The 13025-nt window shown below is 44.0% G+C and overlaps 1 protein-coding gene across 2 annotated transcripts in view; it reads left to right on the top strand.

The window, feature by feature from the left end:
- KLHL6 (kelch like family member 6) overlaps positions 1-13025 on the top strand; it is an 815903-nt gene that overhangs the window by 625690 nt on the left and 177188 nt on the right. For both annotated transcript variants that reach the window (XM_078665473.1, XM_078665472.1), the window contains exon 5: positions 9274-9476. In XM_078665473.1, the coding sequence (XP_078521599.1) occupies positions 9274-9476 (203 nt within the window). The remainder of the gene's footprint in view (positions 1-9273; positions 9477-13025) is intronic.

Genomic DNA, 13025 nt, shown 5'->3' with positions numbered 1-13025 from the left:
CCCTGGTCGAGGTTGGTGGCAGTAGCAGGGCTGGAAGTGTTGAGAGCGTTTGCCCAGCTAGTCTCTGAGATTTTATTCCACCTTCGGTGGGGGGCATTGGTCATCTTGGGGATTGCGGTGCAGCGGCTGGAGATGCTGAAGTGGATGATGGAGTGATTGGTCCATGTGAGTTCTGTGAGATGTCTGTATTTGACGCAGTTGCTGAGGTGAAAACTGGGTCCAGCATGTGTCCTACGGTGTATGTAAGGTCATGAACAATCTGGGTCAATCCAAGGATGCTGATACTGTTGAGGAGGTGTGAGGTGTTTTTGTCATTTGGGTAGTCGATGTGGAAATTGAGGTCGCTGAGAAAGATGTAGTCCTTGGAGTCTAAGGCTGAGCTGCAATGAAGTCCTTAATGGTATTGCAGAAGCTGGAGTGCTGGCCTTGGGGTCTGTATGCAAGGGTGCCTCTGATGGTTGTCTTGTTGCCCGTGTGGAGCTTGAAGTTGAGGTGTTCCATGGGGGTGGTGGTTTGGTCAGTGGTGGTGGTGGTTCACTGTATGGTCTCTTTGTGGATGATGGCTGTTCCTCCTCCCAGCTTGTTGGTGCGGCCCTAGTGTGTGATTTTATATCCATAGGGGATCACAGTGGCAATGTCTGGGGTGGATGTAGGGTTGAGCCAGGCCTCAGTGAGGAAGACTATGTTGGCTAAGGGGTGGCGATGAGGTCCCATACTTCAGTGGAATGCTTGCATAGTGAGCATGTGTTGAGAAGGGTGCATGCAAGTTGGTGTTTTTGTTCAGGTGATGTCTCTGGTGTGTTTGGGGTGTGTTTGGTTTGTGGGCTGGTGTGTATGCAGTGGCAGGTAAAGGGATGCAGGGTGCAGGTGAAAAGTCCTACCGTGGAGCGTGGGTCAGCACGGTTGCAATGTATTTTGCGGCATTCGAGGTAAAGGGTGTAGAGGTAGGTGATGGTGTATCTACGGGGGTGGGTGGGTGGTCAGGTAGGCTGGCTAGTGTTCATGATGCGGGCACAGTCAAGGTATGGATGGTCACAGTTGGGGTTGATTTTGGCACGCCTTCAGCGCACCAGTGGCACGCCAGCTGCGCACCCCACTGCACCTTCATGGTTTGGCCTGCATTAAGTAGGTCCTGGGGTGGGCAGGGCTTCTGTTGGTGGGAAGAACAGTGAGTGGTAAATCAAACCCCAGTGGTTAAACCCAGGTAGCTGTGGTGTCACTGGATCAGACTGAAACCAGCACGAGATGGAGGCCACAGGCAAGTGGCAAGCTAGGTGTCCAGGTGCCTACTGATGTGGTCGTGCTGCAGCCTGCCTTTAGTAGGTCCTGGGGTGGATGGAGCTTCTGTTGTCGGGAAGAACAGTGAGTGAGAAAACCCAGTAGGGAAAACGACAGCAGGAAACCCTGGCAGCTGCTGTGTCCCTGGATCTGTCTGGAACAAGCAGGAACTGGAGGCCACAGTCAAATGGCAAACTAGGTGCCCCGGTGACTAGTCTGATTAGCAAGATATCGTACCCAGATAAAGTGGAGTAAATGGAGGGCCCTGTCTGTGCTAGGTATATGTGCAAGGGGTCAGCGGTTTTATCAGAAAAATAAACAGCTATTATGTGGTGATCCACTCTCCTTCAGTTATGCCAGCATTGTGATGTTGATAGATGTCAGTCACCAATTAATTGATTTCGGCCCAAAATAGGCTGCTTTTCGCTAGTTTACTCATATAGAGCAGACTGGTCCATATGTCTGTTTGATCGACAGATTTGGCCAACCAGATTGCCTTTCTGTGTGATTGCCTCAAGGCTGAGAGTTTCTTTCTTGTCTCTTGATTAATGGAGGAATCTGCTTTCAGGGCTCGTTGAGACTCCCTGTGTTTATTTCCCTCATCATTCTGTTAAAATTTAATTCTGCCAGTTCCACTAACGAATGGCGCACTACTAAACCTAAATATTTTATCTCATTCTTTATCAGTTTGTGCCTCTCCTCTGAATTCCAGACCATTACTTCTGTCTTGGCAGAGTTTGCCTCTTAGCCCCGCTACCTTGCCAAAATCCACCACCAGTGGATCTAAACTTTCTAGAATTGGTATTAGATTATGTGCATATATCATCACATCATCAGCATATAGGGAAAAAAATTCCCCCAGGAGCCAAACTCAAAAGGGGTGATTTGTGGATCCCTTCTAAACTTTTCTGTAAAGGGTTCAATATATAAATTGAATAGGAGCGGTGAGAGAGAGCATCCTTGTCTAGTCCCTTTTGCTATTTTAAAGCTTGATTTTAAATTCCCATTCAACAAAATTTTTGCCGTAGGGGCTTCATATATCTCACATATGGCCCTACAAAATTTAACGCCCATCTCATAGAGAGTCAGCATGGAAACAGAAATTGCCAGTTCACCCTGTTGAATGCCTTGGTGGCATCGAGGGTGACAACCACCAGGGAATTTTTGTTTTCCAATGCCAAATCGATAATGCCTATAAGCTTATTGGTTAATTGGTGTATATATCTGCCTTTCATAAATCGTTTCTGATCTTCTGTTACCAATCTCCCTATTGCCTTACTCAATCTATTGGCTAAATACTGCCATAAAACTTATAAACAAAATTTAAAAGCGATATTGGCCGGTAGGTCTCACAGGACTTTGGATCTTTTCCCGGTTTTAATATTAATGTAACTACTGCCTCCTCCCAAAAACAGAGAGCTGGGTCATTACTGGACACAGAGTATCACCAAGCTTCACCTATAATTCGTTTGGGAGCCTGTCTGGTGCAGCTGCTTTATATTTTTCTCCTTTCTTATCACAAAGTGCAATTCACTCTGAACTATATCCTCTTCCAAAATTTCTTTTTCCTCATTAGAGAGTTTCTCCACTGTCTAACCCTCAAGCTAGACCTTGAACTGATATTCCAAAACATCCAGATCTTCTGTACATAGTTCTCCCAAAAAATCAACAAAAGATTGCTCTATCTCATGTCTATCTCTCAGGCTCTTCCCCGATTTCTTGCATACTATCTCGTTTATCTTGTTTCGTGTTGCCTCCATTTTCGACTTCCAAGCAAGGAGTTTTCCAGCATTTTCACTATATCCAAAATGTGCTAGATTACAGGCTTCCCACAACACCTTCGAGATTTTCACAAATCAATCAACCAGTTTGTACCACTCCACAGGCTTCTCTCTCAACCTCTGGAAATAATTGGTAAAAAATCACAAGGTCACCTCTACTCAAGGTACATGCACATAACCTCCACTTAGAACTTCCTGCAAGGGGAAAGCCTTGAAAAACCATTCCCGTTTCCCAAAGGAGGAGGTTCTCTGATTTGAACCATTTCTTTTGCCCATCTTTCTTCCTCTCTGTCCAATGTACTCCAAATCCGAATATTTAGAATTCATTCTCAAATTTGGGCCTTCAATCCTGGTAATCTCAGATACTCTATATCCTGATTGCTAAATGCAAGTGTTTTCTGTAATGCATTTGTTCGTTCTATATCAACACTGTATCTCTGAGCCAATTCAGATAATTTCTTATGAGCCTGTCTCGTTCTCCTAGCGACATATTTACTCACGAATAACAATTAATTCTATTGTTAAGCATCTTTTCGATTAAGCTTCAAACTCTCACTTATCATTTCATCAGACTAACTTTTTAATTTAACCACATCTATCAAATCTACCTTTACAGACGCTTTTATAGTCCCATGGCTCACCTCTGCACTCTGATTTTCATTTGAAATATTATTATTATGCTCCTTCAACCACTGTTCTAAATCTTGGACATCAAATAGATGTTGGCTCTCACAAGTCCTTTATTGTGTAGTGCTGTCTTGGGGCCTACTGTTACTTACATTCAGGAGAGTTTCTTATACAGGTGAATCCATACCTGCCAATCCAGGGAAAGACCTTATAGGTCTGAATCAATTCTGTACTACAGAAAAATCCGCACTTGCTGCGCATGGTGAGCTTGCATTCATTGGAACCAACAAGGCAAATTGCATTCTCTGGCTATCTGCTCCTCTATCTGGTATCCTTGCTTCTGTAGAAACAAGCACTCTCTGAATGTTGTTTCCAGCAGAAGTATGAGCGTACAGAGGGACTATAAGACCAATAGTAACTGGTACTGTAAGAGCATCCTGAAGTTTTGAAGCTAAATTGGGGTTACAATTCCCTGAAGAAACTGGGACACATGCTCCCATATTTCCTCCTGTTATATTCTGTGTTGTACATTCAATAAGGAGCAAAGAGGGAAAAGAAACACAGGGTCGCCCTCCACTCAAAAATCATCTTTGCAACATGACCTGGTTTCTAAGCCAATTCTATATTTCTATATTTCTAAAACATGTGCAAAATACTGTAGTTTTCTACATTGCAAACACTCCTCTTTTTTTATTTTTTAAGAGGTAGTATGCAACACATTTTCTTGCCTTGCCAAAAAATCCCTTTTCCAAAAGACAGTCTAGAAGAACCAAAACATGGCTGAAGTTATGTTCAACAAATTCCAAATACATTCAGTACCAAACACACACGTTGTGAAAAAATGTGCAAAGACAAAATGACCCCTCACGAGCGCACCACCAACAGGGTAACTGGTAGGTACTAACCAGATATGCCCATTTTTATCATCATCGCCGGTCATTTAGTCCAAAAAGGTGTTCTTGATGTTCGCAGCCGATACCTTGCTAATCTCGCAAACACCAATGGGGCTACAAACAGAATGTAATGCCTTCATCACCTTCCGTGAGGAAAGAGGCCTAGAATTAAACCCTATCAAGTCCAACATTAAGACCATAAATCCTCACAAAACTTACCTAGGAAATTTGACCAAAGGGGGTCCCTCTTGAAAAAGTTCCTCCTTTCGATTACCTGGGTGTTAGGCGAAGGGATAACCAGACATGGGGCCCTCAGTTGGAAAAAAAAGCCATCCTCCAACTGAAAACCTCTACTATTGGACGGAAATATAGAGCTGCCTCTCCCCGGTCATTACTGGATATAGAGACTCAGCTGTAACATCTGCAATTTATGGAGCTGAGATATGGGGCTATGCCACAGCAGAGAATCTGATGAAGATTGAAAATAAGTTTATTAGGGCCCTCTTCAAAGTCCCCCAAGCTCGCCTATTACCCCGTTGAGATTTGATCTATCCCTTAACCCAATACATCTAACAATCTCAATCAAACCCTTGTTATACTGGATCAGAATTTAGTCCACCAAAGAACTGGTAATTTATAGGAACTGTGTAAAAGATCTTGACAGGGACCAGAGTACCCCCTGGTTGAAGGCTATAAAAGATACATCATACAGAATAGGAATAGGCAAACTATGGACCTCTCCGAAGCTGATTACTAAAAATGACGCTCAAGAAGCAAAACATCAGTTCTGGGAGGTAGCTTTGTTGCAAACATGGGAGGTATACCAGGATTGTATTCTAACTGGACAGTTCCTCAACCACAAGTGCGCACCCAGCTTCAAGCCATATATGGATCGAATGCACTCTTTTTATTTCAAATGTCTATATGTGCAATTCAGGTGTGTTGTACTTCCCTTGGGAACCCACACCTCAAAATGTGACAAGGCACACTCAAAATCGAAATTTTGCCCAAATTGCCCCAATACAGTGGAATCAAAAGAGAACTTTATCTTCCTCTGCCCCCTATATAGAAATGCACGCAGGAAATAGTTGGTAGCAGCACCTAAATCCATAGGAGTGAGACACTTCCGGGAGGGAAGAAGGCTTCTGACGAGTGATACTAGGGAAATATTAGCCTTTGCGGTATCGCCCTACCTGTTCTGTGCCTGGAATCAAAAGAGGAAGACCATAGATAATTGCCAATCCTGATATTTAATATCTATTCTGTAGGGGAAAGACCTAGTAGGCCCACCCAGTGTCATCCCTTTTTAGGTCTTGCGTGCGAACGCAGCACATGCTCTGCTTCCCTACCGAGACTCTATTGCTGCCGCTTTCTGTCCCGAAGGGAGACAGGAGGTGGCACGCATGGACAGGAGATGTGCACGCGCACGCACAACTCCTGCCCACGCTTGCGGTCTTTGAGCGGAACGTGTGCCATGGGCGCGCTCACGCTGACGCCGACAACTTGTTAAAGAAAGCCCCAGACGTCATTGTTTTCGCTTTCATTTCTCTAGCGAGGCACGTAAAGCTCTATTTTTTCAGTATTATATGCTTTTAGTAACCAGCGCTGCACGCCGCCTATGTCGCGCTGGTTACTAAAAGCACATAATATTGAAAAAATAGACCAATAGGTCTCGTTTTATTTCTCCACTGCTCTCTACCCGGGACTGCCCCTTCTGAAGCATTTGTTCCTTCCCCCATAAACAAGGCTGTTAATCTTGGTCGGGTGGGAGGGGGTAGACAGCCTTTTGCTTGAAATCAACTGCAGCGGCAGAGCCTGCTTCCCAGTCCCGCCGTAGCCCTGCCGCATACAGGCACCAACTCCTTGCCCCTCCCCTCACAGCTCGGACTCTTGTCGGGAACTTACGCTTCACTCTCACTTTCCTTTTGTGTATACACACCTGTCCTTACCTCCCTCCCCCACCATCTCAATCAGGCCAAGCTGCATGATTTCACCACCCGCCCCAAAGAAGGATGAAGGGGTTATTCTCCCATGGCAAGTGTCCAACCTCCGCAGACGCCAGACAAAGCCATGCTGCCATTCCAAGGAAGTCTGGTGCCGCAGGGGTCAGAGGTAAGCAGAGAGCTTCAGATCACGCTCTGCTAGTAAACACCAAATAACATGGTACTCCGCAACACTAATCAGCCACCAGCCCCTAGCTACAGTAAATGGTTATTCCCATTTATTAATATTCAGTGATCAAAAGAAGTTCAATGTTTCAAAACGTTGTCTGAAAAGTGGAGCATTTCTGCATTAAGTACTCATTATTGGAAATTCAAATACTCCACAGGTAAGGATTGCATCTTTGCTTGCAAGTCTACGCTTTTCTTTGCAGCTAGTGGGGTACTTTTGGTAGATAAACCACAAAACTTTACAAAGAAACATCTTTGTTAGAAAAAAAAGGGAGAAGAGATGGATTATAAACTACCTAATCTTTGTTGTGCAGTTGTTACTTTTCGACTGGCGTTTTATTGTAGCAGACATAACGAGAGATGACAAGCTGTAGCTGCGTGTCTAGAACATTTGCTCAGCCACGTGTTATTTTGCCTCAAACGTTTTCCTGACCTTGTATGCTTGATTACTTATTTTTCGCCAGTTTAAAATATGTTATTGCAAATGGCCCAATCTCACGAAGGGGACTTTAAGTCATCCTTTGTAAGTGGCAGCTGCCCATCAGAGAACACCATGTACAAATCTCCGTGCCAGTGAGGGTGAAACATTCTGGCATACCTGGAATTTAATTTGAATCAAAAGGAGAAATGAAACTTAAAACACATACTTAGTACATTCATGCACTCGCCACTGCACAGCTATCTCACAAACATAATAACAGTACAAGTTGGCTTGGTGAGTTAAACATCACTGCTGACTTGGGATGTTATGGAAGGACCATACTTCTGAGGTGGGTAAATGTTATATCTCTACAATGAGTAATGGTGACAGTTGCAGTTGCTCTTTAAAGCACTTAGAGGTGACAGGAGCAGCACTTTAAAATGCTATTCTTGTTCATGGAGTTCTCAGTTCAAGGTAGCAACACACCTTAACAGCAGCCCCTGCAAAATGCCTAGTGGTAAGGGGTAATAATTTGTCTAATCTTTATGAGCAAGGGAATCGCGTCAGAGACACAACCGATTTACAGAGGATCAAACAATGCGAGGAGGCAAGGGACAACTGTGATTAGTGTGCGAGTCTGCTGTTTACACTGGTGACACTTGTTTTCCTGATTCAGCATAAATTGTATTGCTGCACATAAAAAGGAGCCCTATGGTTTAGCCAGAGCCATGAATGATAAAGATGACAATAGAGGTTTATTAACTGAGATACCCCCAGGTCTGCAGGGACTGGGTTTCCCAGACCCCTCTGAACGTGTTTCAGTCATGCCATCACTAAGTGAAACAAACACGCGTTCTGGCTATTTAACAATGTATGGGTTTTGATTCGTTCTTTTCTTTTCCCTTTCTTGAAGAATATTATCCACCTCTTAAGTATGATGTCACCGGTGATGCAGCCCAGGACCCATCGCACCTGTGACGTCACTGGGTACCAAGTAGTGCCTGTATTTCTCTATCCTTCTGCCAAGGTTATATACTGATCGCTACACCTTCGACCCCCACACCCAACCCCACCCTTCCGTTAGATTGACCCCTCCCCGTGTCAGGCAGATGCTAGTACAGACCCTCCTGCCCGCTGCTACTTCAATGACCCTCCTCCCTCTCCCATTGTAAACAGATCTCACTGAGTACAGTGGTGAAAGGAGGTGCAAATACTGAAAATGCTCCTCCTTTTGACTGTCTGGCTCTTTTTCCCCTCTTGTGCTTCCTCCGTTGGGTCGGCTCCCTGGTTTTCTTTGGACTTTGCCCTCGTAACTTTTGGACTGGAACTCGTGTGCGTCCTGCCATTTTGGGAACCTCTCCTGTTGTTGCTCTTGCCCTGGGTGCATCTTGCCATGTTGAGATGGTTTCCATCGATGCCCACGACCCGGGTCCGCCATTTTGTTGATTCTTGTCCTTTTCTTTGGTCCCTTGGATTCCATCCTGCTGACCTTCAGACATTTCTCTTACGCTGGACTGCCTTATATCTTTCTCCCCCTCAGGTCCCCCTTCTCCTCTCACCAATCTCATCCTCCAACTCTTCTCCCCCACATACCGCTCTCTACCCCTTTTAATTTTTATTTTATTTTAATTCAATTTTATTTTTATTTCTCTTTTCACTCTGTAAATATGTGATATATACTTGTCCAAGCCGAATCGATGGTAAAATGGAATCCTGAGAAAATCTAATATTTGTATATATATGTATATAGAGATAACTCTAACCACTAGTATATGTAGTAGACCTTTGTACTCACTACCATTCCTATGTGATTATTAAAGTTTATCCATTTGCATGCTTCCTTGAGTGACTTTACAACTTGTACATTTGCATTTTTTTCTATTTGTATCTCTTCCCTGTATGACTTTACAACTTGTACATTTGCATTTTTTTTCCTGTTTGTATCTTTCATGTACCTCATGTAATCTTAATTCCTTATGTATCGCAACTGGTTCTTTTGTAAAGCGCTCCGACACCTTCGGGTAATGTTCGCGCTCTAGAAAATGGCATTAACTCCTTCGATGCTGATGACGGAACCGCTCTTTGTTTGTGGTTTCTTACAGGTGGCAAAGAAACACAACATGATGTCTGGAAATATAACGCCTCGATCAACAAATGGATCCAAGTCGAGTACTTGAATTTTGGTCGATGGCGGCACAAGATGGCAGTGCTTGGAGGCCGGTTGTACGTGATCGGAGGCTTTGATGGGATACAGAGGGTCAACAGTGTGGAAATATATGATCCTTTCCATAACTGTTGGACGGAGGTACTACAGAGAAGTGTGTTTCGCTTTCCTTGACGCTTGCTATAATAACAACATGTTGTGAAGATAAATACCAAACTGCGTGCCACTGAGGTGTTGATGGACATCTTAACAGAAAAACAGGTCTTCTTATGCGATTAATCTCTCCGTAAAAGATTCTCATTTTATAGTCAAATCCACAGAAAATAAATATATAACTTCCCATCTTCCTTGCCCAGCTCTGCTACCTAAGCCCTGCCATAAATCTATTTCAGGAAACAGAGGGTGATATACGGCAGATAAGTAAGGACAAATAATGCCCCAACATGGGGGGTTGACATCAGAATCAGGAGCCCTATTGAGGAATTTGAAAGGAATATATTGGGTTGATAGTTGGTTCTACATTGTAGGTTGCTACTGCCTACTGTCTGATACAGTTCTGTCACTGATCAACTTGGTGCCTAATTTTGTATGTATGTTGTTGCTTAAGTTGAACCCAACTGAGGCCCAAAAAGATGCAAGCTCCTGTGAGGCTTCTGCCTGCCACCCATGCTCTAACCTTGTGCACCAAGAATTAAACACAAGGCAGGGACTATAATGTAAAATGGGCAAAGGACAATGTGGTAGCGGAAAACCTAGGATCAATCCCAGCTTCCTCACTTCACCAAAGTGCATGATCCCGGACTAATATATTATTTCACCAAGCCTCCTTCTTTTTTATTGCCAATAATGATAACACCTTCAAATACCTGAGTTTGGGATGCGCAGTCTACCAAAACCTCATGGTTCATTTAATACACTGCAGTGTTGCTCCAGTATAATATTTAAATGTCCTAGCTTTCGTAAATAAAAGTTTAAATTCTATTGAGGACACGGAGGCTAGGGTTATTGTTTCTTTTCTTCGCTTTTATTAAACAGCAGCCATGAAATAACATTAACAAAATTACAAATCTCATGAATATTTGGGATAAAGTTAATTGGAGTTCATTGAAGACCAACCAATCAGGGTGCATGAATCTCATGATACTCCCACATCAGTGTCAGTTCCTACTCTTTCTTTGAGTGATGAATAGTCAGGAGTTAACCATTAGTCCTGCTTGCCAAAATTATTTCCTGTAAGAGAGAACAGCACTAGGAAACCCATTCTGGAACATGTTAACCATCATGCATAACAACATGAGCTGAACGACGTAAAACCATTACAGTATAGTCAGAGACAAACTCTATTAACATTGCAAATTCACTATTAATTATAATCAAATAATCACATTCATTATAAAGCGTTATTCGCAACCATTGGGGGAGGCGGAGGGGTTACAGTCGTACCACGACCCCAGGAGGGCCTAATCCTCACCTCTGTGTCCTTAATAGAATTGAAACTTTCTGTTACGAAAGCATAGCAAATTTTACATTCTAGGTCAGGACCGAAGGTGAGGATTATGCTAGTTTAAAGCTTATCCACCACCAAGGATGCCATGTTAAGAAGTGGCTTAAATTAAAAACTCTTTAAAGAAGAGTCTGATGACCAGTCTGCTGTGTTCATGATATCTTCTAAGCGAGTTCCCAGGGAGAAGGCTTTAGACACCATAGCCCCTCTGATGGAATAGGCTCAGAATGTCTGAGTGTTGATGCTTGCCTCTTACATGGCCTATCTGACCCATCTAGTGATGGTAGGGGAGGAAACTGCCATACAAGACTTTGTGAGAGCAATAAGAAGTTGCCGTTTCCCATAGGGACAGTGATCCTCCATTATAGACTCATAAGACTTAATGCATCTCATTATGCATAACTTGGGGAATGCGAAAAATCTGGGTATGAGATCACTCTGGAATTATTTTTTGTTCTCTTCGAAACATGAAAAGTAACTCCCCCCAGAGTAAACACTCTTTTGGTGATGTCCAAACCCCTGACATCAGCAACCCATCTACAGGAGATGAGTTCAGAGGAGGGAAGCTAACTTAGCGACAACTGATTCCCAGTAAGATACTTGTCTCTAGGCCAAGAAAGGAAAAGATTGATAAGAACTTTCATGTCCCAAAGGACCGAATATCGTGGCTCTGGGGGAATGGCGAGTAGTATTCCCCTAAGGACATTGCATGTCAATGGGTGTTCACCCACAGAATGTCCATCAATCTGAAAGTATTGATCATCCTGTAAGCCATGCCTTCTGATGTTAAAGAGGCCACGAAGCTCAGAACGTAGACAATGGTGGCCCCAATGAGATCCAAATGTCATTGACTATACCAATACATCCATCTGGATCAAGCTTATCTTTATCTTCAAATAGTGTTATTAGCCCATGCCTTGGAGAGAAGGTCTACCGCCTGGAGCGAAAGTCCTGGGACATTCCATCGTCCCTGGTAATTCTCCACACCATGAGTTGCAGTCTCCAAGACTAGATAATGGGGATTGCCGGCTGGATCTCTGAGAAGAGCCGGAAACAGGGGTAGATGGATTGGAGTATACTAAGAAAGTTCCATCAAAACTGGAAACCACTCCTGAGACTTCCACAGAGGAGTGATCACCACCACCTTATGTGCTGTCGTCGGACTTGTGTGAACAGCCTCATTATCATTGAGAAGTGGGGAACCGCATAGCCCTTTTCCGCCTCCAGTTTTGCATAAATGCATCCATTGCATGGGATGAGGGGTCTGGTCTGCAACTGGAGTACTTGGCTATTTGGGTAAATAGCCTGACCGCAAATAGGTTCACAGAGAAAGGGCTCCACCAGAGGTTCATCTCCCGAAAGACAGAGGGATCCAGCTTCCAGAGACTGAGGTCTCTCAGGTGTCGAGACAGTCAGTCCTCCACCTGATTGTCCGAGCCTGGAAGGTGATCCACTATGACTGAGATCTAGTTCTCCAGGCAGTACTCCCAGAAGGTCCTGGCCAGCTCCGATAGGGGTTTGGATCATATCAACCTAGGATGGTTGATGTACCTAACCACTGCTACATTGTCCATCTTGAGGAGGACATCACATTGTATTAGTTCTTTTGTCTAACACTCACTGCAAATGAGCCGACCATCAGCTCCAAACAATTGATGTGAAGAGAGCCCTCTGTTCTGGCCATTTTCGTCCTATGGGGAATTCCCCACATCGTGACCACCAGCCCACTCCGCTGGCATCTGATTCTATCACTAAGTCTGGTTGTGACCAAAAGATGGCGCAGCTGTCCCACCCTTCCATATGGACCAGCTACCATTGGATTTCCACTTTTACTTTGAATAAGAGGGATATGTACTTTAAGTATGTCAGACCTTTCCGCAAGTGTGAAATTTTTTGTAGTTGCGGGGTCCTGTAATGTCAAGGACCAGGAAATATAGCCTGGAAGGACAAACAGAAAAAGTCCGATCACACTCGCCACCTAACGAAGGTAAGTGACTGGTTTTGCCAGGGTATGGATCAATTTGTGACTGATCTCAGTTATCTTTCTGGAGGAGAGGCTTAGAGTTGCTTGAACGGAATCTACTACAAATCCCAGGAAGACTACGGATTGTGTTGGAGATAAAACTGGCTTTTTCTCATTGATGAGAAAGCCTAGGGCTTGCAAGAGGGGGACTGTCCATTGTAGG

Source organism: Lissotriton helveticus, chromosome 11 (genome assembly GCF_964261635.1).
Source record: "Lissotriton helveticus chromosome 11, aLisHel1.1, whole genome shotgun sequence".
Taxonomy (NCBI): domain Eukaryota; kingdom Metazoa; phylum Chordata; class Amphibia; order Caudata; family Salamandridae; genus Lissotriton; species Lissotriton helveticus.
This window is presented reverse-complemented; position numbering and strand designations above follow the sequence as displayed.